The following is a 26,498-nucleotide window of genomic DNA, read 5'->3' on the forward strand; positions in this document are numbered from 1 at the left end:
GGATCAGCACATCAAAGAGAGATCAAAACGCAACTATGATACAAGGCATGGTGTGTATGAGTTGAATCCATTACAGCCAGGGGTGACCGTGTGGATTACCGACCTTGCCAGATATGGCAAGGTACTACAGCCCGCAGACCAGTTCAGATCATATTTAGTCGAAACGGGGGTCCGCAATGTGCGCCGGAATAGGAAACACTTGATCGAAGTACGGCAGCCCGATGAGCAGATCCGAGGACATGGGCGTGGGCCATACCAGGCATCAACAACAGGGTCAGGAGTGACACATGCAGTAAAAGAGAAGCGACTAACTCCCCGAACAGCAGAGGAAGCAGATGGGGCTGATAAGCATAAGTCATCTTCTCCTCGGAAGTCACCAACGCAGGGCTCACCACAAGAGGACCTTCAAGGGCCGGGATCTCCACAAGAAGACTTTCGAGGGTTCACAGAGGAAGAAATACAAGGGTCAGAGAGGAGTAAGGGGATTTGCAAGACCAGGAGTGGAAGACAAGTGGTTAGACCAAAACGGCTGGAGCTGTAGAGGTGTAGTGCAATAGTGCAGGTCGTACAGTAGTGAAAACAGTGTGGGCACAAAACAGTATACAGAAAGGGAGATGTAGTGTTAAGTATTCAAGAGGACAGGATATAGATTGGCAGGCCTGCGAGGACAGTTATGGCGGCGGGCCCGGCACTTGGACAAGAGGGTTTATGTGATCTTGGAAATATGCGTACCAATACCGACATAACAGTTAGGTCATATTGGAAATAAATAAAAATATTACTCTTTTTTTTTTTTTTTTTTTAGAATAAGTGGTCAGTGCTGTATTATTTAGATATTTTCTTAGAGGAAAATATGTCACATAAGCATAGTACTTTTTTTTACAGGATAAAATTGCATCAGAGTTACCCAATTATATTTTTTGCAATTGAAAGCAATCAAAGAAATTGTTTTTTTCCTCTTAAGTATAGTATATTTATTTTAATTTAGAATGGTTATAAATAGTATGGTTATATAGAATTGCATAGCCAAAATAAAAATTTCTTTTATGGAAATTTGTAGTCACAGTAGGCCTATTTAAAAATTTTATACAGAGTTAAGGAAATTAAAACTTTTAAATAATGCATATAACTTAAAATTAAAAAGCTTTTTTTCTTTTCAGTTTTTTGATTAGGAAATGTCCTTAATTAGCATCTCAACTGTACAGTTTTAGTCAATATTTAATTCAACCAGATACTTCCTCGTACAGTTTTTTTTATGTAATTTTCATTTACAATTATAAACTGATATTGTAAAAAATTCTGGTTTTGTTTGTGTTTCAGCAGTAGGTCAAACGATGCCATCACTATTTACAATGTAGTTACATCAGACAAAAATCCCATAACTATAAGATTATTGAAGGAAACAATGTTAAAATATGGAGATAAGTTCCCATTGAAGACAGTAATCTGGCACCCATTTATGCTGTCAGTTCCTAATTTTAAACTGTACACGTTCCTGACTCTCTTCCTGCACGTGCTACCAGGATGTCTTCTGGACCTGGTGCTCCGACTGAAGGGCAAGCCACCAATGTAAGTTTGTGTACAAATATCCTTATAACTTCATTATTTACATCTAATAATGTAGCCTAAACACATAATGTTAACGTTAAGTTTTTGTTATTCTCATTTTATATCTTTTACCTAGGTATTTTGACAAGCATATAACACTTATAATTGACACTTGTTATTGACTTGTTATGGACACTGTCACAGACAAGTTAAGGTTTACTTGTTACTGAAAAATGCCTTTTTTCTCCAAGATACATGAAACACTTGTTCCTGACAACTTGTGATTACAAGTGCTTTTTTGTATAACTGTTACTGATCAAAACAATTTAGCTCAAAGAGTTTTAATTTGAATCATTTAAATATAACTATAAGTATTAAGTTTTACAATAATCTTTATGGAGTACAGTTTTTTTTAGTAGGGCATAAAACATTAGTATACATAATTATTTATATCTGGGCTAGAGAACTTGATTTCCTTTGATACGAGAACTTCTGTTTGGACGTCACCGTATGAAAGGGCACACGGACCCGGCAGAGACTCCTCTCGGGGGGTGACTATGCCAATGTGGGAGCGAGATTCAGACCCTCTAAATTTCGAACACAATTTGTCAAGACATGGCCCGCTCTCAGCGTCGGGCACACTTTAAGGATTAACGCAGTGGGCTCTTAGGGCATCCCACACGCCACCATGCAGTAGACATTATACACGTGGGCACAAGAAAGAAACACCATTTAAATCACATGTCTAGGTTTATTAAGAAGTTACACGCTGCCGTTTACATCGTCCTTTAAACATTTAAATAGCCCGAGGCATAATTCAGTTTATGCTGCAGTGTGGTTCTCACACGTAGCCACACAAATATGATGTAAGGGTGATTAAATTCAACGGAGAGTAATAAGAATAATTATTTGACCAGCCCGCCGGCCGAGGGTAGCCCCAAGAAGAAACGTAAAAAGATTTAAAGACTTAAGAACATGAATGGAAAACTACTTATCAGTGAATACAAGCGGTGAGGTCCACAGGCTGCTGATGTGTCTACTCTTGGCCGGTGATGATGGAAGACTCTCGTGGCAAACCAAACTACTGTTACATTTTTATGATTACGTGCCAAGGGTTTTTAAAAACCAGACACACAAAATACTAGTACAATTATTGCACACTTTCTTGCAGTTAGAATGATTAAAACATGTAGTAATTTGAAAATTAATATTCAAACAAAGTCTAGCTTCGGCCGGTTTCAGGTCCGCCTCATAAATGTTCGGTGCCGTCTTTATTTTATGCAAAATTTAATATAAGATTTACTAAACAAAACCATTCCGGACAATGTAAGGTATATATATGACACAAAAATATGAATATGCCGTGCCACAAATGCTTAGGATATAAAATAAAGGATTATTTAATTTATAATTTTATAAGGGGATGGAGCACTGAAGCTACAGCGCCCTCTCGCGGGAGTCTGTAAAGAACCATTCTAACCTACATCATGCAGCACACGCACACACACACATATTGGCGTGCAAATGCCAGGAAGGAGTGGTTATGGATGCCATGGGACAAAGGGAGTGGAGTCTGACTAGGCTTAAAGGGGCAAAGTCCCGGTTGACGTCAATATTGATCACTCCTTTATGAAACCAACCATACCCTTACCTTTAATGGTTAAGTAAATTGTATATATTATACCTTATATATTATTCCCTAGTATTTTGCTGTCCTTTATTTTCATTACTGTAATAATATTACATATTACTTTGTTGCCTTCCAGGTTGGTCTGGTAATACAACCTAGAAAAATAAGACACTTTAAAACTTAGTGTTGTAAGTAGTTACTTAAAAATTGGTTTGAAATTACATCTCTTAACAAAAATGAGTAATTTGGTAAAGTTTAAAGAAAAACATATTTTTTAAATTCCTTTGTTTATAATTTTCTCAAAAAAAAAAAAAAAAAACCTTATTGCACATACAGTAGAGCACCCCTCAACTGTAATTCCCACAAACGGAACTTCCGATATCCGGAACTAGTTTTCCAAAAAAATTAAACCATTACAAAACATCTCCAAAGCATTTCCGCACTGGAACGAGGCGTCTTTGCTTTTGCCTGACTGTACATGTCTTGTAGGCGCGCGCACACGTCTGTCAGAGAGCTAATTATAGCCAGTCTTTCCCGCGCATTGCGTATACACCATGGTTTTCGCGTCGGACGTGAATTACTATAAAGATGTTTATGCTATAAGTAGTTTTATTGTTTCACTATGTCAAGTAAACGGAAAATTCCGGCCGGCCCGAGAGTATGTACACCGACTCCCACTATACACGCTGACACACATGATAGCAAGTAACATTTACTTCCAACGTGTGATGCTTTCAGTTTGTAGACAATAATTTAGTGTACAAATATGTATTATGTACATATTTATACGTTAATATATGGTTAAACAGTCTACATTTACCTGAATTTCTCTATCTATGTGTTTTTAAACGTGATGCTTGAAGTGTTATTCTTGTGTATGTGAAATGTAAACTGTGCATGGCAGTGACTATATACTCTCCAGGAAGTGTTAATCACTAGCACGTCAACACAGAAGTAACACAACACTGTAACTGTAAGCCTACTACCTTCCCCGAACCCTCTTCATCCTCTTCACTCACGCTCGCACCCACCCACAGAGATATGAAACACCCACTTGCCAGCTTGCTAGAATGAAAGTAATTCAACCAGCCCGGAGTTTTACGACCCGGCACGTTTTGAAAACAGTACGTATGTAGATCTACATATTTTTTATTGTATGGTTTTATAACTGTGGAAAATATTTGCAGTACAACTTTGGCTATACATATAAGTTAATATGCGCAGCATGTAATGGCTTTTTTCTTTGCCTCCCTACCACAACTCCCCTTACCCGGAATTTTCCCATAACCAGAATAGACCTCCCCCCAATGATTCCGGTTGAGGGGTGCTCTACTGTAGTACCAACCAAAGTTGAGTCCTGTGATCAAGTACGGTAATTATGAAAGTTTTTATACTGGTCGGATTACTTTCTAATAAAAAAAATACAATACATACCAACACAGTTCCAGTTAGATATCATAGCTTCCTTTAGCTTGATATTAAAAAAAAATTAAAAGTCCTTCGGTTATGATTACTTAACCAGGTACATGCTCCCGCGGAAAATTTTCCGGGTGGGTGCGACGTCACCCTGTGTCAATGCTGACGCCTTTAGTCAAATTTTAAAGTTAAAAGTCCCAAACAATTAATTTAAAAAAAGGTTGGATACAGGCCTGAACCCTACCAGCAGGCGAAAGTGAGCTATTCGTAGATTTACTCCATTGTTTCTGGCAAGCTGCCCACGACATGACCGCACGTAGGATCGAGCGACAAATGAATTGCAGCACACAGTTACCTTCCTTTACAAAACTAGAAAAAAGGAAGGCAACCCCGTGGGCCAACCAACCAATTACAACACAGAACTCAGTACCTGACCACAAAGGTGAAAATACTGAAAAATGTTTCTAAAAGACTGATAACACATCACTCTATTTCAAGGCTCCCTCTGACTGGCTGGCGAGACAGCGCCCAGCGAAAGTTTCAGTTAAATGCTGCCAAATCATGCGCCCACGTGCTGGCTTTTTCCAACGCACTAACTTGAAGCGACTTTATTATATATTATAGAGCATGTCTGAGGGCTACATTACCAACCCTGCAAATTATTTTTTGTGCATTTATTTGATGCTGCATGAATTTCAATCACACATCAAGCAAATAATTTTTGACCCTACCAAGTGATTTTGGATTGGGCCACAATTAATTAATTTAATAGCTTCATAAAGTTAAAATATACAATCTGTAATGAATAAAACCACATCTTCCTGTACACAACTTGCTCTACATGAATTTAGTGCGAGTGCATAAGCGTCCTTATAGTGTTTTATGTCACAGTGTCAGCACAGGGCTTCAGGGACGGAACTTCCAAAGAATGTAGTGGGCACGGAACCACTTGGCTGCAGACTCGGTGTCATGCCAGGCTGTTGGTATCGAACCCACGACCCTTGCAAATGAGAGACCACGGTCCATGAGCAACTATAAGTCAGTTATTGAGTGTGGTGTTTGGGAATTGAATAATCTGTAAATAACTGTTCTGAGAGTGTTTGCTGAGGAGGTGATTCTACTGTAACAGAAATATCCTAACCAGTCATGTGGGTTTGGATAAGAGTTGCGTGATCTCTCTTCATTCTACTTTTTTCTGAAATAATAATTAAAAATTATAAACTTAGAATAATCTCAAAACACCACAAGCATGATTTAGTTTATTTCATGGTTTTGGTTATAATATTGATAAGCTTTCAAGTTAAAACAGTGTTTTCTGACTTTTTTTTTTTTTAGTTTAATAGATCTCATTATTTATATAATTATATCTTTCCCTCAAAGGTTACTGAAGATTTACAAGAAAATAAGAAAATATTCCATCATAATGAATATGTTTCCTGTGAAGCAAATAACATTTTTCAGTGACAACTTGCAGAATCTATATGAGAAATTAGGTTCTGAAGATAAAAAACTGTTCTTCTTCGACATGAAACAGATAAACTGGGTGGATTCTATGTTGACAGTATGTCTTGAGTCGAGGAAGTATCTTCTAAATGAGACGCTGGATGATCTGGAGCTTGCTAGGTCTCGTTATCGAAGGTAAATATATTTATTCATCACGACATGCACATAACAAAAAGATTTATATTAATTTAGTATTAAATTTGGATATTTTTCATTCATTGTCAGTAAGATCACAGTCCAGTCAGAGGTTTCTGGAATGCATTTGCATTAGATTACCACTAGCTTCAATTACTTCAATAGAAAAAATATAAAGGTATAGAATATTGTGATGTAAGGGGTATGTACGTAATGAAGGGTTACGGATGTTTGTCATTAAATCTTGGGGACCACCACATGGACCCAGCTGCCACACTCAATTACAGGGCCGTGACGTTATCCATGGTGGTGCTATGTTTGATTTTTCCCCCAGTATATCCGACCATGTAAACTCATCCGCTCTCTGTGTCTAGTACACTACTTACAATACTTGTAGATGGTAATTACATGAGCGGTTAAGGTGACCCAGAAACCTTAGTCTGTCAGTGATACACGCGTGGCCATTCGAAAGTAGGCGGCCGGTATTCTGGTAAGATGCTATTTATTTGCCATAATCGTTACACCGATTTATTAAACAAAGTATTTCAAATTACAACGTATAAAATTCCAATGGCACGTAACCAGTTTAAGTGCGATCCAGGGCACCATGTGACCAGGACTAGATGAAGTAAGTTCATATTTGCTTTCAAAAATTTACAAGCAAAATTATAAACATTTAGGCAAATCAGTCTTCAATCCAGGCAAGCCTCGAGAAAAAGAGAAAACATTTTAAATTAATCAAGCTGACGGTGGATCTCTCTTGATGAATTATGCAGAATGTATGCATCCAACTCCAGGCGATCATGGTGTCATGGCCGCACGGAAAGTGTCCCATTGACCATTGGGTAAACTTAAAAATTGTGCCGTGACCGAAACAGTATAAACCTTTTAATATTCGAACTGTGACCGAAACAGTATAAACCCTTTAATATTCAAACTACACATATATGTATTAAAACCCGGATTGGTTTACATTTATTACTTAAATCCTTATATAGTTGAAAGTTCAAAAAACAATCCTGTCAAGCAAGTCGTGCTCCTAGTTGGTGTGAATGATGCTGCTCCGTTCTTAAATCTACCTGAAATACATAATCACTGCTGGGCATGAAATAAGAAGTATATATAACTATCATAACACTAACCAGTCAATTAAATATTACTGGGGTACAAGGTACAGGCTCTACATATGCCTCACTTGTGGTGATGGAGTGATACGGAGGTACACACACATGCACACATTGCTGGCGGGAGGTGCTGGTGGCCGTTGTTGGGTTGGGGGGGGGGGGGGAATTAGGGACTAGATGCCGTGTTGTTAAATTCACCTGAACTGTCAGCATGTTCGTTTACTTAGAGAACGCAGTTTAAGCAGAGTGAAAAAAGGTAAAATTGGTCACACATATGGCACTTAATGTTTTTCATTGAACTTTTTTTAAGTCTAGCTAAAAATTAAAGAAAAAATAAAAGCTTTTTTTTTAATTCAATAATTATTGTGTTGGATTCAGGAGCCGACCCACCACATGTTAAATGCCACTCATGTTACATTCATAACTAAAAATTTTGTTCTGCTATTGTTGAAAAATTTATGTTATCAGTGAAAGTTTATGCACTGATGAAAGACAGTATTATTTGATGTAAAATTTAAACATGGTACATTATGAGTGGTGTTTACATTATGTATGATCATAATTATTTCTATAACAAGATAAGACACATTTTATAATTAAAAAAATTGGTTGTCTGTAAAGTCGGTTTACGGACGATAGTTTAACGTGACGTCATAACAAACATTGATGAAATGATTGATCCAGAAGAAAAGGAAATATCATATTCGGCCTGAGACTGAGCCGTAATAGGTTTTTGCATCCAAACCATTTAGGAATTAAAAATATTATATTCTTTGAGGAAGAAAATTTGTTTTAATTTCAATAATTTTTATTAAATTATCACTATTTTGTATAGATACAAAGGAGTGAAATGAAATGTACAATTTAATTAAAAATTTACTTTTATTTGCATTCATTAATTATTCAAATATATTTATTACTTTTGAAATGTTGCGTGCGCCGTATTTATTTTTACAAGTACAAAAAAATTTTTTGCAGCTGCCAGGATTCTAACCAATAACCTTTAAATTGGAAGTTAGCGACGCTGACCGCAAGGCCACGAGGCCATACTTGAATATAGCACTTTCAGATGTTATATACATATTTATAAAAAAAAATTTCAGAGTAGGGGAATAATATTATTTCGTTTTTATAACACTATTTTATAACAAATACGCATTCCAAATACACCAAACTTATTTATAATTTGTTACAATATTTTTTAAAACATTGTGCAAAAATCCCGGGTGTAATTTGAATAAATTATTAAGTGTAACTGTAAAACACTATTGTTGGTTCAAAACGTATTTGAATATTCAACATTACTTTTAAATAACCGTACCGATTGTGCTGAAAATCGGTGGACGATCGTAAAATTACATAATATTAATAATTCAAACGAGAAATATGATTGAAAAGTCAAATCGATGGTTGTTCCAATAGAGTGGAAGAGATACCACGCATGCGTACGAGCATTAAGAGAGATGCCACGCATGCGTACAATGAGCAAACAGGACACATCTGTAATGGGACACTTTTTCGTGCGTGCAGCCGGCGTTCATCGATTTATTAGACGTCACGTCAAAAATGTATTATACAGTACACTCCCTATTTAACGCGGTTGTCGGGGGACATAACTTTTACCCGCGTTGTTGCATAACCGCGATGTTTCGATGTGACCAAGGTCAAAAGGCATAAAACACCGCCTGTGTTCTAATAGGTCGGCAAGCACGCACAGTATAGACGGCCCGCCTTTGTGCGGACTTTGCATCCGCAGTTTTCACTAAACGCGGGTGAAAAAATAAAAATAATAAATTGTAAATATAAATATTAAATGTTGAATTTTATTTTTTATTTTTCCGCATGCCGCGCACTGTTTGTCGCACGGCCTACGAGCGCGCCACACGCCGCCATACACACGTGCGGCACACAAGCTGCTGCCAGTCTCGTGGTGTCAGCCACAGTATCTGCTTCGTCTGAGTGTCCGTAACAAAGTAAGTGCAGTGTGTGCGGTTACACACGATTTTGTGGTCAAAGTCTTCTAAATAGAAAGGCCATAGTAATACTTCAAACCGAATATGAATCGCAAAGTACCGAGTTTGATTGACAAAATAAAAATTCTAGATTTACGTACTTACAAATAGCGTGTCTTTTGCAGAAGTATGCAGCAGATACGTGAAAAACTATTCTAGCATTCGTACAATATAAAATAAAGAATCGTCTATCGTGTAAAGTGGTTAAACTTTGTTATCCATGCTTACAGTAAATTATAAATGGTCACATGTGGGATACAAAAATTGCGCCAAAATAATTTTAGCGCAATCAGTGGCGCCGTATTAAAAAGTCTGTTAAACGTTGTCTTTACTTATTCCATCAAACGCTTTGTCGAGTTGCTAAGTGTGTGTGTGGCTCGGATCGGCAAGTGTTATATTCCCCAGCCTCTGGTTAAAGGTCGCGAGGCCGCTACACATAAACATTTCCGGGGCTTGTTTACTACCTCACGGCAAAAGTGGTACAGTATGGTTCACGTAAGTATTAGACCACTGGGAATTCCTCGGCAAAGATTAAAATTACGCTAGCTGATTTACTTTATTATTTAATGTTAAAACATTATACCAAAGTAAAAAGATGAACGTGTATAATACAACGAATAATATTACGTCTGTAGGTTCAAGTTGTAACAAAACATTTATATGTCTCCGCTTGTCAACACACGTGACCACGAGAAGTGTGCAGACGGAAATGAGTGAACTACTCAAGGTCACCAGACTTCCCCCCTTTCGGCTTAATCGCCCCTCTCATCACTGGCGCTTATATTCCACTCCTCCCGTCTACCGCTCTACCCGGGTGTCTTGGTCGCATATTCTCGGCTCGCCTCTCCCCTCCAAGCGCTTGCCGTCAACCAAACCTATCCAAAATCAATCCCCAGCCGAGTCACGCTGGATAATGTCGCTGGACGGTAGGCTTTATCGGGTCCCCTGTCCGATGCTTTATTTGTGGGTTAAAAAAAATGTTAAGAACTAATGTTTCAGAAAATAACACTGGTCTGGATTGGATCATAATTTGAAAACACTACAAGATAGAGGAATAATGTACGGAGATATCTTGTTTAGAATTTCACTGCGGACATTTTCTACGCCTAGGCTTTTTTCTGCCCGATGCTTAGTTTGTGAGTTACAACGCAAAATTATCCTAATCGGCTGTCAATCATTTATTCCATTATTATTACAGTAGAAACTCGTTAATCCGTGACGCGCTAATTCGGGAATCGGATAATCCGGGACGATTTAAAAGTGCAGAAAAAAAAAGAGAAGTAAAAATTGTCAGCGCTTAAAATTAACGTCACGCGGGCCGGCGGCCGGCAAACACTGCAAGCCTTCGCATGGGCCGCCAAACTCTGCAACGCTGTTTGTACCGACCCTTTGTGTCGTCCCCCTTTCAGCTGTCACATTTGTCACTCTTTAAACTTGAGGGGGATGTCCTGACTTCTGCTTCCCGTCTCCCTTTGTTTGTTTCCACCCGCCAACGCACGGCAGGCGCCTGGCGAGTGACCTGTCTGGCTGGCATTCGGCTGGACGAAGTGGGAAGATTGAGGGTGGAAAGGGGGGGGGGGGGGCTACCTAAAATTTATGTGTGCAAGTTCAGCACGATCTTATCTTTCTCTCTTCGGCTGTTGTAAATGACCGTGAACTAATGGCTAGGCAGTGCCGTATTTTTTTAAGCCGAGACTAATTCGAAGACGGTCTTTACCGTGAACGGATTATCCGGGTTTATTACTTTTTTTTTACAGGATTTTAATTAGCCGGGCATCGGCGGGTCCCAATTAACACGAATAATGGAGAGTTTACTATTTTTTATCCATCTGCTGCCATGGCGCAGTAAGCCTCGGTAGATGTTACGTCACATGACCTTGGCCTTAACCCAGCTGCACGCCAGTGTCTGAGAAGCTTGACAAGACCTTCCGGGCTTTAATCGCTAGTCCGTGAAATTCGGTAATCCGTGATTATCTCGGTCCCGACCATCACGAATTAACGAGGTTCTACTGTGTTATTATTATTATTATTAATTTCTGATTGGGGGACATGGTTTGACCCGCGATATACCCGATTCCGCGATCTATCGGGGCGCGGTATACCGGGAGTTTACTGTATTTAAATTTACACAGATAAATAAAAAAACATCAAATGCCTTTGTCAGTTTATAATAAGTTTAAGCATAATTCAGTTTAAATAAGGTGGTTGTTGTCTCCTGTTTAGTATGTGCTCAACTATAACCAAGATGTAAATGGCACTGATTGGTACAATTTTGGTTTTCTGCCACATTATATCTTGCAAATTGTAGCCAAATTATCTTAAGTGAAAGACTCATTATAGCCTTAGGATAGCAGTTCACCAATAAAAAAGAGTAAAGAAAGTAATTTTTTTTGGTACCTAGTTACTGTAGGGCCGCGACGTCTTGGCGTGTCGTTTTGCGGGGTAGCGGGGAAGAGTAAATGAGAGGGGAAGCAGCTGCGCGCGCACATCAGCAGCTATGCGGTTCATAGCAAAAACATCAGGCGCCACGCTATCAGTTTGAAGTGAATAATGGAGCCCGACGCAGGACATTCAAGATACAATAAAGTAATACATAGTGGGGAGAGGGGAATTATAAGTAGTGTAATCCAGTGTTGTGATGAAGAATCTGCCAACAAATGTCTGCTAGTACCTCTTGCAAAAGCAACCGAAAGAGCTGCGCGATACACAGGTATAAGCCAAAGATCAGTTTCGCGCATCCGAAAACACAACAGAGAGACGCCAAATAAAAAACAAACAACAACATTATAAGTTTTTCAACGCATTCCCCGTAATTTCACCCGCGGTTTGTTTGTTTTGCATTTGGCAATTTTCCAAACTTTCTGCACCGCTTGTTAGAATATTTGTTAGCTACAAGTGTAGCCGATATTGCTACACATTATATTGCATTATATTACATGATATATTACATTACATGGTACATTATACATACATATACATTATATATTGCATTATATATTTTATTATATATATGATTTTACTATAAATATTAATGTATATTATATTAATACATTATTTATTTACAATTTATATGTTTATATTTACATATATATAACACTCCTTTATTTGACCGTGAAACGGCCTCTCATGTTTAATTATTAATTTCAAGCCAAAAAAACTGGGAAACATTTGTTGTCAGTTGATTACTTTGATGGAAGAGTGATCAGAGACACTAGCTACGAATTTTATGCAGTAAAAAAAGTGGTTCCCACAACAAGGAAACTACTGCCAGTTTTGAAAGAAAAAATCGGATGGAGTTGGGGAAAGACATCACTGCGTAAAATACTCAAAGAAATGGGGTTTGTGTGGAGAAGAAGCCAAAATAAGCGAATGCTTCTTCTCGAAAGATCTGACGTTGTTGCTTGGCGATCACGGTACCTGACTCAGATGAAACAGTGCAGGGAGGCTGGGAAGAAGATATTTGACATGGATGAATCCTGTGTTGACACTAATTTAACCTTTCAGAAATGTTGGCAAAAGAAAGGTGACGTTGAAGGTGTAGGTAATGGCAACAGGAAATGCAGCGCACAGACTGATAGTTGTAAGCGTTAGTTCTAGGCAGGGCTTCCTTCCCGGAGCCTCTCTTGTTTATAAAGCAAGCACAACAACAGGAGACTATAAAATACGCGAGGATGGTTTGTTATAAATATGGTTTTTGGCCCCCTCGAAATGACTAAAATGGTTCTTTCAGAGTGCTGTTATGGAAAAATTACCAACCCGTGTGCATAAAAGTGGTAAGGTTCTTGAAGTGCGTGAAAGTGTCATGTCGATCGTCTTCACATTTCAGCCAAACGAAATGGAAAAGAAAGCATCAGCGAGGGAGTTACATGCAAGTCTTAATTAATTGTGTTTCCTACAGCAACCCACAATTTCAAATTTAGTTCTTAACTTTAAAGAATTGAATAGCTATGTTTAACTAAGCTGCCCAGTCGAGCAAATGGTGCACTACCTTTAAATAATAAATTACCGTAAAGCATTATCGCATCTTTGTATCATTAAGATCTGCGCTGTGTTGCACCGTACATGAGATTGTTCTCGACCAATGTTTTCGGAACGGCATGAAGACTTCCAGGCTGTTGTTATCTGCGGAGCAGACAAGGAGGGACGTGTCGATTACAAGGTCGCTGAGCTCTAGGGAGTCGACCCGCCAAGACGTCGCGGCCCTACTATATCTTTTGTAATTCATTGAGAATAAGTTTAATCTCGATATTTCAATACCTCTAGGTATACTACAAGATTTTTGAGTCAGCTATGGCAGAGTTGTCAGTTGTGAAATGCTCACTTTTGGTGAAAATTCCATTTTCATTGGCTTTAGCTTTGGTATATAAATTTAGCACTTTAAGAGCATAATTTTTGTGCCATGATGTTGGAGGTATTGCATATAAATAGTGTCAGCATTTTGTATAAGGACTCGAATGTACGTTGGAACCAAAAACATTTTCATCTGAGCAAATTGATAATTGCTTATCAGAAATATTGGTACCTAAACATTATCCTCAGATAAAATTAATAATTATCAATAAGAAATATTAATTTTTTTAAAAGAACTTTTTCAGTACGTTCAAATTATTTTTTAACAGTTCACATGGAACAATGTAATTTTGCTCTAACTATATAAGACTGACTCTAGTGCACAATATTTATCTATTTAATAAGTAATGCATTCAGTGCTGTATTCACAAACTTTGCAAATTTTATTTCACTTATGATAAAATAAGTATGCTTAAAGGCATAACGATGGTTTTGTGTTGTTGGTGAAGGGGACTCAACCTTCAAGTGATACGTACTTGGGTACTGATTTGGTATTCATATATTTGAGTCATGCTGGGAGCAGCGATCAAATGTGTGCTATCCAAACATGATGTTTAAGGGTCATGACTACAGAATACACCCTGTTATTGAATATACATTAATACTACATATTCACATAGTATATTGACAATTTGATGTAACCAACATGAGTTTTTTTGCTTAATCTAGGTTTAGTGAAATAAACTGAGACATAGTTACAATGATGAAAGTACAAATTTTTAATACATAGTTTATTCTTTTTGTTTCAGGTTGTATATAGTCCACACATTTGTCAAGTATTTGTTGTTTGGTTTGGCAATTTATGCAGCATGGCTGGTAATAGCATATTTCACCAATAGCATGTTTTGATCAAAGCAAGATGCTAGAATCTGTATTGTGTGTATTTTTTTAAACCTAATCCATTGTATTTGTAAGTTTTTATATTATATTTGTAAATGGTGCTGGAATGCATTTAAATAAAAGTGTTTCCGTAATACAGTACGTGCAGATAAATACAATGTATTAATAGGTGATGGACTATTAGGAAATAAAACTCGTTATAATCTTCGTAGTATTAATATACTCTTCTTCAACAATACGTACTACTAAATACAAGTGCATGATTCTGAGATAAATCTTTGTCATCTTGACTTGACCAAAATCTGCTCTCTAAACTGACAGCACTATTACTCTCCATCCCTTGTTTACTGCATACACTTCCTTCTCCACATAGATAATGCTGTGCAGGTCCACCCTCACTGCGTAGGAAATAAATAGACATCTCAACCTTGCACGGTACATTTGTGCCGGAGAACTCCAACTCTGTGCGTGGTTGTGTTGTCCTGTCCATGTATTTTGTTTTCCTGCTCACTGCAATGTCTCTGCGCCTGCAACATGTAGCTTTATTCCTGCAACAACATTCCAGCTAACTGTGTCCTCTGATGCTGTAATTACCACATGCACTTTGGTAAAATAAATAATAACCCTTGTGTGAGTGTCCATGAAAAATTATAGTGACTTGTTTGAGACAGAGGATGTTCCCTTACGTTAAACATTATTAAATAAGTACAAATGATGGGTGGAGGAGAGGGCTGAAGTAAGGAATTATTGATAGGCCTGTTTCTTGATGGGGGAGGAGGGGTGGAATGACTTACTGCCCCTGAGAAGTTTGTCAAGAGTCGAAGAGTGGTGGGTGGGGGGTAAAGGTTCAGGGATTTCCCCCTGAAAGTTTTTAAATGATGCAGCTTTTCGGATATCTGAAGATCCTTACCTGCTTTTTCAAAACATGAAATTTTTAAATAAAAGGTTTCAGTATGTAATGAGAATCCTTACAATATCACTGCTTATGATTATATCCAACGTGATGAAAGCTAATGCTTCTCTCTAATTTTGCATATTCAGTGGCCATCAATTGAGCCATACATTAGTCATTTCAAGAAGGTTGACAAGTTGCTTTAGAGGGGGGCCACGGCCTCTCCCCGACTATGCCCTTGATGTTTTTGCAAGTTGTTTTCACATATACACACATATATCTATATTCACAAGCACCACAACTAAAGGAATTATATTCTCGTTGAAAGGTCTATTATTGATGCAAGTGTAAAACTAATTGATTTCACCCAGAGTTGGACCAAACATGGTAGGGCAATGGCAAAACATTACACTTGCATTCAGAATAATCCAGTTTACAATCTCCTTTCAGCTCTTTATTTTTGTTTTCCAAATGCATTACATGCAAATGCTGCGATAGTTCTTTATAAGTACCTTCAAGTTTTTCTTCTTGTGAATGTTCTCTCCTATGCATGCATCTTTTTGTTTTAGTAATATGATCATGACACTATTTTTTTACTTTTTGGGTATAGTACGTTCTCTTGCACATGACTCTTGTATGTATTATTTTCTTCCAATACTTCTCAGGCAAACAACTTTATACTAAGGTTTTGAAAGCTTGAAAGAAACAAGAAAATAATATGAAAAAATATTTGCAATTTTTTCCTTAAGGCTCGGTCTCGACACAATGTAGGATCTTCCGTTTTTACTTCATTAATTGTATTTAAGGGGTATTTCTAAAATTTTAACTCTTGTACCTCCCTTGCATTTATTTCCTGCCACAAATTTCTTCAACAGATATTCACTTGGTGATATATAATGTTTGTAAGTTGTCATGCAGATGATAATAATTATGTAGACTAGCACTCATCTTTACATCCACTATATTACAATAAGTGAATAATTGTTAAAAATCTTTTTGGTAGGACAAAAATATGAGGCAGATATATTGAGTTAACATTTAGAAATAGCCCTAATTAAAAGAATGACAAAAATAACTCTGATGGTGTGGGACAAAGCCTTAAGTGAATACTAATGAAATTATGCAACCTTAAAAATAAAATTTTAAATAATCTCTTTCAAAGTAATATCGAAAACTACTTTCAGCTAAGAAAAAATCTGTGTATGATGTTTCTTATAAATGAAATTGTTCACTAAAAATATGGTTGACATATTTTTTAACCCCGTTCAGTAATAAATGAAAGGGGCCACCCCTTTTTCTCATGTGATTTCGTAACACAAAGCTGTAATTGATTTTTATTGGAATGCTTTTACAAAATAGTATGTTGAAAAAATTTACAATGTTGTCTCATAACAATTTCAGGTAAGCCATTTTTGTGGAATGCGTACATAGGTGTCAGTTTCTGACGAGTAGGCATATTCAAGACATATGATGCACTGTTGTGGTTTTACAACATGGCGGCAATTAGTAAATAAGCAGGAGTACATCAGCTGTTTCAAGGAACATCAATTAAGCTACTTTCATGTAAAAAAGAATTATCAATCTTTATATTAATAACATTAGAGCCAATGAAAAACCACACGCTATTCACATTTCCATTAAACTGATGAAATTTTACCAAAAATGTGTGGTGGTGATAATGGTTGGTGACTTGTAGTTCCGATGACACACAATTGACACAATATGTTTGTCACAGTCCGTTATGTCAACAACAACTCGTCAAAGTCAACATTAGGTTGTGTTATACTGCCACTTCAGCCTGCCTCCGTCCAACCACACCAACAATACCGCTTGTTACTTACCGATGGCTTGTGCCCTTCTTGCATAAACCTTCTTACTCGTTCACTCGTACTCACCCAACGAGTAAAATTTATGATTGTCATCGGCGATAGTTTTATAACCTCAGGTCTTATTTCCACCAACCTAAAGGTCATGATTCCGTAGAACGAGTTTCTACTAACTACTCTCTCAGCAAGTCCCTACTCACGGCACTAGTTCCTTGAGCAAGTACACTTACTTCTTCACTGCACTGTTACCTCTTCGACAGAAACAGGTCCTCCAGCGCTGATCGTGCCAAGTTCAAACTGAGCCAGAAATAGTTAAAAGTCCACATCACCAGTTTGTGAGGCTAAGTCCGTTTCGTGGTTCGGTGGTCTGTCGGGCAGAGTAACGTTCTTGTAGCGGTGGCTGACAGGGCGACTGTATTGTTAGAGAATTCCCTTACTCTCTGCTTGACTTTGGCCAATCCAGGTCTCTTTAAAGTCAGCAAGGGGGCCCCCCCATCTCAAACAAACCAGAAGGTCCACGTTAATGATCCTTCCTACCGGGTGGATGGAGGGGGCGGGCAGGTCATGTGATTGGTCCCATGGGCCCCCTTCCACATTGGCCGCCTCACACACAACACAAGGTAGCTGCTGTGGAGCCTTGATGGGAGGATAGGCAACCAGGCACACATCTACATCTGGCAGTTGAACAATATCCAGGAGTAAAGTTAATCAACGTCGGGAAATCTACAATTGTTGCTGTGGTAAATTACAACCGGCCTGGGGTCCAATTTCTGAATAATACAGTCCGAAAAAGATAAAAAAAAAAGGGGGGGGGGGGGTAAAACTTGGCCTGGCCCCGACCAGCATACGTTAAATTATCTCATCACCTTTCCATAATGAAATTTGGTGAGTTGCAGACAACGCGACCTGTTGGTATGACGATCGAGTGACTAGTTGTACAATGAAGTTGCCTTTCCTTACAAAGGTGAAAACAAAGGGAGACAACCCCACGAGTTAGCCGGCCAATCACAATACAGAACCTGATACAAGGCCATACATAGGAAAAAATATGCTGCTAAAATTTGTTCTCTCTAAGTCTAGAAAACATCACACCAGTGCATGGTTCGTCCTGATTGGCTGGCGAGACAGCGCAGTGAACATTCTGGTCTATTGCTGCACAGTCATACACCTCCTACGTGGTGGGTTTTCCCAACAACGCACTAACTTGAGGCGTACAATTAACTTACTGGCAACAAGGTGTCGCACCCCTGGTCTTTTTTTCTTTTTGCTTCTAGAATGTTACAGCCTCACAAACCACGAGATGCTTAAAAAATGTAAAATGTAATTAATACAAATATTAACTTCAACTGACCAAGTAAAATAGAAACAATAATAATATTTAAAAAAATACATTTAACTTCATGTAAAATCTAACCAAAATGAATAATTATTAATTAATATTTTTTTAGCATTAACAAATTACCTTAAATGCCTATGCATAAATGAAAAAAATAAGTTCTTAATAATTATGAAAATCCAAGAAAACCTCATCAACATGACCTATTCTTAGTTAAAGTGAGTGTTATTACTAGCAGGGTCAGGAGTTATGCTATGCTGAAGTCTTATACAGTATGTTACATTTTTTTTCAATAAGGTTTTATTGGAAACAAATAGTTTTAAAAAAATATTAAATCTGAAGTGTTGAATCTAATATCAAATTATTCATGAGTATCAAATATCAAAATATTCATGAACATCAAACATTTGTCAAATACTCCCAGCCCCCTACCTATAATACTTCACCACCACGGCCTGTAGCATGAAGTGCAATGTTGCTCAATTGGCAGGCAATTCACTTTTAGCATTTGACTCTTATGTACACATTTTGGAAAAAGGGCTGACCTGAGTTTCCCAAGAAGACCAACATTTTTAAAGTGAATGTACTTTTAAATAGTATTTCACTAAAAACTGGGGATGATATCAACCAGATTTTCATAGGTGTATGATCTCAATTATGAGAATAATTATTTTCTGATTTGCTGCTTAGCTGCAAGCAGTCTGTGATATTCTTTAAAAAAATAGTTTTAAAAATTATTTTCAATAACTTCATGCAAAAAAGTATACACAAGTTTTTATCTTATTTTCTTGTGAGGAATCACCAGCCAAGAACCGTCTATGTTATTCTGAACTTTAATATGATAATAAAAACATGTTGGTGTTGTGATAAAAAAAGTTTGCTGAAATTTATATATTTTTTTTATTTATTTCATCAAATCATTAACAAATGTTTTGTAATCACCTTTACTCTAAACACATTGACATCAAAGTGACACTTAGTACCATAAAGCGTTGCTGATAAAAAAATTCTTAGCATGCAACACGTTAAATCAAGCAACACATATATGTTCTTTAAATAACATTAAGTTTTCTCTTTATGCTTTAAACAGTCTTTCTATCATAAAAACTGTATAGGAGAAATTTTAAAGTGTAAATTGCCACACCCCACAGCACGATCTTGAGCAAAGTGTGAGCTATATAAAACCTGAAACAAAAACATTTTAGATTATTTATTACCGTATACATGTTTAGATTTTTTGGCATGTTTATGTGGTACATAAAGAGGCTATGTATCAACAACTACTTTTCGATATGTTAGAAAAAAAAAAGAAATTGCTTTAACTAATATAATGTGATCAGTTGAGTTCGTTACTTTATTTAAAATAATTTCACTGAAAATAAATGAATGGTGCCTCAACAGAATGTTGTAAATACCATTTAATGTTGCATTTACCCTTCTCTCCCAACTTTTGTAAAAAATACTGTGATATTATGATATATTTTGTAATTGGTTTAGGATTTACAGCACCCAAATTATTTGGTTAGTAGGAAATTTAAGAAGAAGCTGACATACAGAATTTAGATGTGTTTAAGATTGTGATGATTTGTTTTGTTCATACTAGGTTTCAAGTATTTACAATTAGTACATACGTGTATTTGGAAATATTAGTTAAATTTTATTTACTTAGACTTTGGTAAACCTATTTGAAATAATAAATACCCATTTCTTAACATGGCTATGTTAACATGCATGTTCATACAATTTTTTTATAATTTTGTGCTGTATTACTTTGAGTTCCCAATGCTTCTATATAAGGATTGTTCTGGAGCTAAATAACTTCTTATAAAATATAGTAATAGCTATGTGGGAAAGTGGGACTAAGGACATTCTCACAAACATTTATCAACCTGTGTGTGAAAAACAGAAAATGAAAAATACATACAGCATTTTAAAGAAGTTGCAAGGAACTCAGGGAGATTATTTTCCGTTTGTGAAGTGTAAGGTGTAAGGTGATTGACTGATTTTTAAAGCTTGTTTGTGATTTGTTGTTTAGTTTGGCAGGGGTAAACCAATGATACACACATTTAAACATGCCCAAATATTTGCCCTTTGTGTAACTTGTTTTTTATTTCACATGTAATTACTAATTAGCCATTTAACATTTGCCTGTGCAGTAACGCGGGCAGTTACAGTCCCTACTGTGCTTGCAAATACCTTGGCTCAATGAAAGAGACCTTGAAGTGAGAAAACTGTCACGAACTGCCAGGTATCAAGTGACAGAACAAAGATACTTGCTGCAGTTTTCAAATTGTTTTTTCCTTGTTTTTAATGCCTTAAATATCTTCATTATGTCACGTGATACATTTGACACGTTTTTAATGCGCATGTTTTTTCAACCTTTAAAAAAAATGTATTTACATGAAGGAAAGCATTCAGCCTTTTTTGAAAGGGTTTGTGCTTCGTAGGCTACACCATGGGTGGGTCCTTCCCACGGAGAAGGTGGGCCTTGTTCAATCGTGGCTCTGTATTTGTAGGAACTAAACATGTCGCGTGGCGACTTGGCCAAATCAGAATTTAATGTTTTTGACAGACAATTTAATGCCTTCATTGCATTTAAGTGAACAAAAATTTGACTTCAACAGTGGCAGTATTGTATTTTTTAAGAAAATGTGCATGCATCTAAATGTGAAAACTAATTCAGATTTTTTTAATAACTTATTATAAATGCCTTCAAAATACACAACAACTTACAAAAATAGCATTAACATAAAACAGGTATTAGTACTGGCAATACACATTTGAACATCTCACAAATATCAAACTTGGTAATTCTTCAAGGTAACAATGTCAAACACATGTTTATCATCTTCACTGTTTTATATCACTCAGGGCAGTAGTTTCCATAATAAAAAAAATGCTACGTTTATTGAAAATATAAATAAAAGGTATTGCAAGTCCATTTTTCTTAAAGTACAATGTACCCAAAGTTTATTTAATGTAGATATATTTTTCATTTAAAGTGCTCCATAAAAAATTTCATATCCAGTTTCAAGTAAAAATTCTTAGTTAAATACTTACTGGGTATTGATAGTACCTTACTTGACGCTGCAACAAAAAGTAAATTCCTATTACGTATCTACGTGGAACTTGTAATGGATAGCAAGCCACTTAGTTTTACAATATTTTTTGTAACTAGAGAGAAGAGAATTATGTGCTCCTTCCGCGCTAGTTATTTTTTAAATACTCGTGGATGATGATGCATTCATACTTGTAACTGAATATGGTGGCCCCCAGACAACACCATTGTGGTGGAGGCTGGAGCACACCTTAAGTATTAATGGCAGGATGATACTGCGATGGTTTGCCATTGTCTCTCGCTGTACGGTGGTGGACAACAATGCCCAGCCCTGGGCCTGAGAAGGAAATTTCCTGCTTGTGAAAAATCTCAGACCCGGCCAGGAATCGATCCCAGGGCTTCTGGCTCACTAGCCAGGAGCTCTTACGCTGAGCCAACAGCTTGGATGTTAAACATACTGTAAATATAAGTGTAAACATGACTCCCATCCAGCAAGTTGGCACAATGGTAGAACATTCTAGAGGACTTATCTTTAAATTTCTGTCCAGCCATTCTGAATTTGACTTATCGTGGTTTTCTGGAATACTGTTGACTCCCAGTTATCCGGGTGCAAGTTATCCAGTTTGCTGATTAACAGTGCCATATTTCACTTCCATAAACCATGAACTCAAAAATAATTTTTTAAAGTATTACTTATTTTTTTATTTTTTGTGATCTATTGATGTGCTAGACCATTTTATGCTGTGATTCAAGGTGAAAAATGCTGCCAAACACAGTGCATACATAGTAAGTGTTAGAATGGGTCACGAACTTCAAAATGCTAGAGCAAATCATAAACGCACCCCTGTAAGTCATGCGCAATCGAGTTCCACGTGCCCCTGTGAACCACGTGTCTGTTTCGTGGCTCACGCGAGCGATAACAGGCCTTCATAGTTTCAAGGCAGCAGTTGCAACATAGAACTACTTTTTTCTTTCGTAATCTTCAAATGGGAATGACACAAACAAATGGTTCTTGACATTGAACAAAAATTAAAAATTATTGACCAGTTAGATGTAAAATGCAGCTATGTTGTAGTGATATGTACTGCAACTTTTTCTGTAAATCACATCTAACATTTTAGCACCTATTACATACAACCTTACACAGTGTTTTGTCTAGGTAGCTGAGATAAAATATTTTTAATCTAACAGTTTTTTTTTTTTTTTTTCATATTGCTTACTCTGGATAACTGGCAGGCTACTGTACTCCAGACAACTGCTGAGATAGATCTTTAATAGGCAGTTACGTTTACAATTTTCCTTCATTGTTTATTGTATGCTTTCGTCTATTATGACCTCTCTTTTTTTCAAAATATTAAGCTCAAATTATACTAGGGTCATTCAATAAGTAACGAGACAGATCAATTTAGCTCAAAAACTGATTATTTAATAAAAATAAAATTTTACCTAACCTTTTATCCACCCAACACCTACCTATACACTCGTCCCATTGTTCCCTTAAGTTGCATATGCCCCTGGCTGCTTTCTGAGCCACATTTGCACCTGAACCTTGACTTCTTCGTTGCAGGCAAATTTTTTTTTGTCATGTACAGCATCCTTGAGGGGACCAAACATTTGAAAGTCTGAGGAGGTAAGATCTGGACTGTAAGGACAGTGTGAAAGAATCTCCCAGCCCAGTTTTTGAATGCATTCTTGCGTTGCCTGTGCTGTATGCGGCTGAGCTTTGTTGTGAAGCAAAATCACACCTGTTTTCAAAAGTCTACGATTTTTAGTGTGAACTGCAGGCTTCAATTTGTTTCCCAGCATATCAGTGTAATATTGACTGTTGATTGTCTGTTGGTCTTCAAGAAAATCACATAAAATAAAGCCTTGTGAGTGTCAGAAAAGTGTAAGCATCACTTTACCAGCAGATGGCTGGGTCTTGAATTTTTTCCTTGTTGGAGAACTTGTGTGTTTCCACTCAAGGCTTTGTCTCTTTGACTCAGGCTTGTAATAGAGAATCAAAGTCTCATTACCAATTACAATTCTTTCAAAAAGAAGCATCATTCTCAGTGGAACATTGAGCTTTCAACTGTTTAGTGATTTGAAGCCTCGTTTCTTTGGGCGTTCGTAAGTTGCCTCGGCACCCATCTCGTGCAGGTTTTCTTGCATTGCAGTTTAATTTGAATGATGTTACGGACAGTTCCAACACTTGCAGACACATTTGCAGCTACAATTTCAACAGTGATTCTTCTGTTAGCTTCTATTATCACGTCAATGCGAGATTCAAAGGAGGAAGTGGCAACTTAGACTGGTCAGCCACCTCGCTGCTCATCACCGATAATTTTGTGGCCACTTTTAAATTGTTCTACCCACTTGTAAATGTTTGAACGGTTTAAACAATTGTTCCCATACACTTTTAACGTCCTTGCGTGGATATCACTACCTTTAACATCTTCCGCAACTAAAAATCAACTCATGGCACGTTTTTCCGCGGTGCAGTTCCCAATCAGACATGACATCTTGAATTGACTGATTTATTGGTTATGTTTACAAAATCTTATTGAACAGCTGATTAGAAGTAATTGCAAGGATGATAACTTAAACTTTTTAAAGTTTCACATTTATTAAACAAACCGTTTTTGAGTTACATTGATTTGTCAAGTTACTTATTAAATGACCCTGGTAAATATAACATTATTACTAAAAAGGTTTTTATGATGTATATACTATTCTGATTTTTAGCTATGATTTTTTTTATCTTTTTCATTGAGGAAATATAAATTTCATTCAATTAAGAATTCAAAATTTTTAACCATTTTCACTTGAAATCCTTTGTATCCCGTTTGTTCAATCTCTTAATTCACAAAAATATATGGGCCACTTATACATTCTAGTTATTACTCTAGATGAAAAGTATGTTAGTGGTATTCACATGTTTTAAATCAACTAATATAAGCAACTTACATTTTGTATTTAGTCCTTGAAAAGTTTAAATCATTTGGTGACTCATTCAGCAGATATTTAGTAGATTCTATTCCCACAGCTGTGAGGGTTTCATCCCAGTTTATTGCATCTGGATCAAAGGCAAACAGCTCTTTGTCTCGGGTATTGAGTCGCTGGTACAGATTTTTGGTGTTTTCACAAGCGAATATCCAGTTTTGTCTCGTAAAGTAATTTGTGTGCCTTAAATGCTTCTGTATTTTCTTGTAGATGTTCAAGATGCTGAAAAAATTATACAATGTTATTCTTTTTCAAACGAAACAGCAATAGTTTGTTAGTGCGGCTTACTATACAGAATACAATGAAAATATGTTTTGGCTCCAAATAACCTATTACACTCCTGAAAACTGGCAGCTGGTTGACTGATATGTAGTTTTGGTATCTGTGAATAAACATAATTACTGTCAATTCTCTAAGCAGACACCTTGTGACATGCCACATGATATTGCCTTGTTTTCAAAGTTGGGACTTTCTCCTTACAAAAATTAGTTTTGAATTTGCTACTTCAGGCAAGAATACCTCACTGAGATTGAATCAGTTCTAGATGCTATGTGAGTTTCTGAAGATTAAGACTCTAAAATTAATCAAATATGTTGTTTTCTCATCAGTAAAATTACTAAAAGTACTTATGCTGTTGGCAGGCATGTAACAAACAATAAATTAATGCAAAAATTAAATATTTGCTATTGCAATAAATATTCTAAGAGAGGTTTAAAAACAAGTTTCTAAGTTTTTATTAGGTTTTCAGGTTCTGTGAGTGTGCATTTGAATATTGACGTGGCCGGGGGTTGTTCGGACGTCTTTAAGGGGCCTCCCTAGTAAATATTTTAGCGCGTTGGGCCACTGGCCATGTGCTACTGCCAGTGGTTGGGCGGGGCGATATACCTGAGCCTGTCGCCTGCGCCGCGGTGGAGGGGGGAGAGGGCGTTTCAATGAGGGGGGGCGGAATAATGGGAGGGTTGGAGGGGAAGGCTCTTTTGTCATTGTGTGGAGTCCATTTGCTGCTCATACCTGCGTTATCTGCAAACAAGATTGTGGCAAGAAAGGTGACTGTTTTTCCCTTTCGCTACATTCAACCAAAAGGATAATGTTCTTGCATTGCCTTGCTTGCTTCTTGACAGTGTTTATTAACTTGAAATATTAAATTAGTGTTGCGATCCAGTCCATATCCATGAAATGCAAACAATCGTCAATTCTGTTTAAAACATGTATTTTTATTTTTTAATTAACGTTCTACATAATTAAGAGATTTACATACATTACAAAAAATGCTGTCACCAACAATCGATGCGTTGTGTTTTCAGAAAAAATTTGCAAAAAAATATATCATTAAAAAAATTTCCAACATTATACTTTCGAACTGACATTTGTGTGATGAATGGTTTTGCACGAACAGTTACGCTTTCATTCATAAAAGTCTTCCGCACCGCGACGAGAAATCACATCCTACTAATAGATTGAGTAATAAAACTGGGAATAAAATGATGAAAATAATATTAAATATTTTTACTCTTAGACAAAAATCAACTTTTGAAATTGCAATAACGACAAACAAATTTTTAACTTACTTCCTGAAGAAAAAGTGCATGTCAAACTCACTTTAAAATTCTGTAAAGAAAAAAAATGTCAGGAACAAACAAGTGTTCCCACCAATGACACATCGTCAACTTTGTGTTCTAGGGTTCACGTCGTATTTAGTTACACTAAATATTACTGCATATTATTATTTTCTGGTACTTATTACATGTTTAGCATTTTATTTTATTGTTTTAATATTTTTTTAATGACTTTAACGTTGCATAATATGATGAATAAGTATACACAATGAACTGGAATCCCGTTCCGA

The 26,498-nt window shown here is 36.8% G+C and overlaps 2 protein-coding genes across 5 annotated transcripts in view; one reads left to right on the forward strand and one right to left on the reverse strand.

The window, feature by feature from the left end:
• The window catches only part of LOC134542119 (fatty acyl-CoA reductase wat-like), a 30,300-nt gene extending 15,606 nt beyond the window's left edge, over positions 1 to 14,694 (forward strand). The window contains exons 5-7 of one of the 2 annotated variants that reach the window (XM_063386083.1): positions 1,324 to 1,569; positions 5,975 to 6,232; positions 14,468 to 14,694. In XM_063386083.1, the coding sequence (XP_063242153.1) occupies positions 1,324 to 1,569; positions 5,975 to 6,232; positions 14,468 to 14,567 (604 nt within the window). In that variant the 3' untranslated portion in view covers positions 14,568 to 14,694. Of the gene's footprint in view, positions 1 to 1,320; positions 1,570 to 5,974; positions 6,233 to 14,467 lie in introns of both variants that reach the window. The other variant, XM_063386082.1, reaches the window with a different exon arrangement.
• A 4,804-nt stretch (positions 14,695 to 19,498) lies between these two features.
• The window catches only part of LOC134542116 (fatty acyl-CoA reductase wat-like), a 48,947-nt gene continuing 41,947 nt past the window's right edge, over positions 19,499 to 26,498 (reverse strand). For 2 of the 3 annotated variants that reach the window (XM_063386079.1, XM_063386078.1), the window contains exons 9-10: positions 24,617 to 24,874; positions 19,499 to 19,797 (exon numbers count right to left, since the gene is read on the reverse strand). In XM_063386079.1, coding sequence (XP_063242149.1) covers positions 19,695 to 19,797; positions 24,617 to 24,874 — 361 coding nt within the window. In that variant the 3' untranslated portion in view covers positions 19,499 to 19,694. The remainder of the gene's footprint in view (positions 19,798 to 24,616; positions 24,875 to 26,498) is intronic. The other variant, XM_063386080.1, reaches the window with a different exon arrangement.

Source organism: Bacillus rossius (assembly GCF_032445375.1).
Source record: "Bacillus rossius redtenbacheri isolate Brsri chromosome 4 unlocalized genomic scaffold, Brsri_v3 Brsri_v3_scf4_2, whole genome shotgun sequence".
NCBI classification, from domain to species: Eukaryota; Metazoa; Arthropoda; class Insecta; order Phasmatodea; family Bacillidae; genus Bacillus; species Bacillus rossius.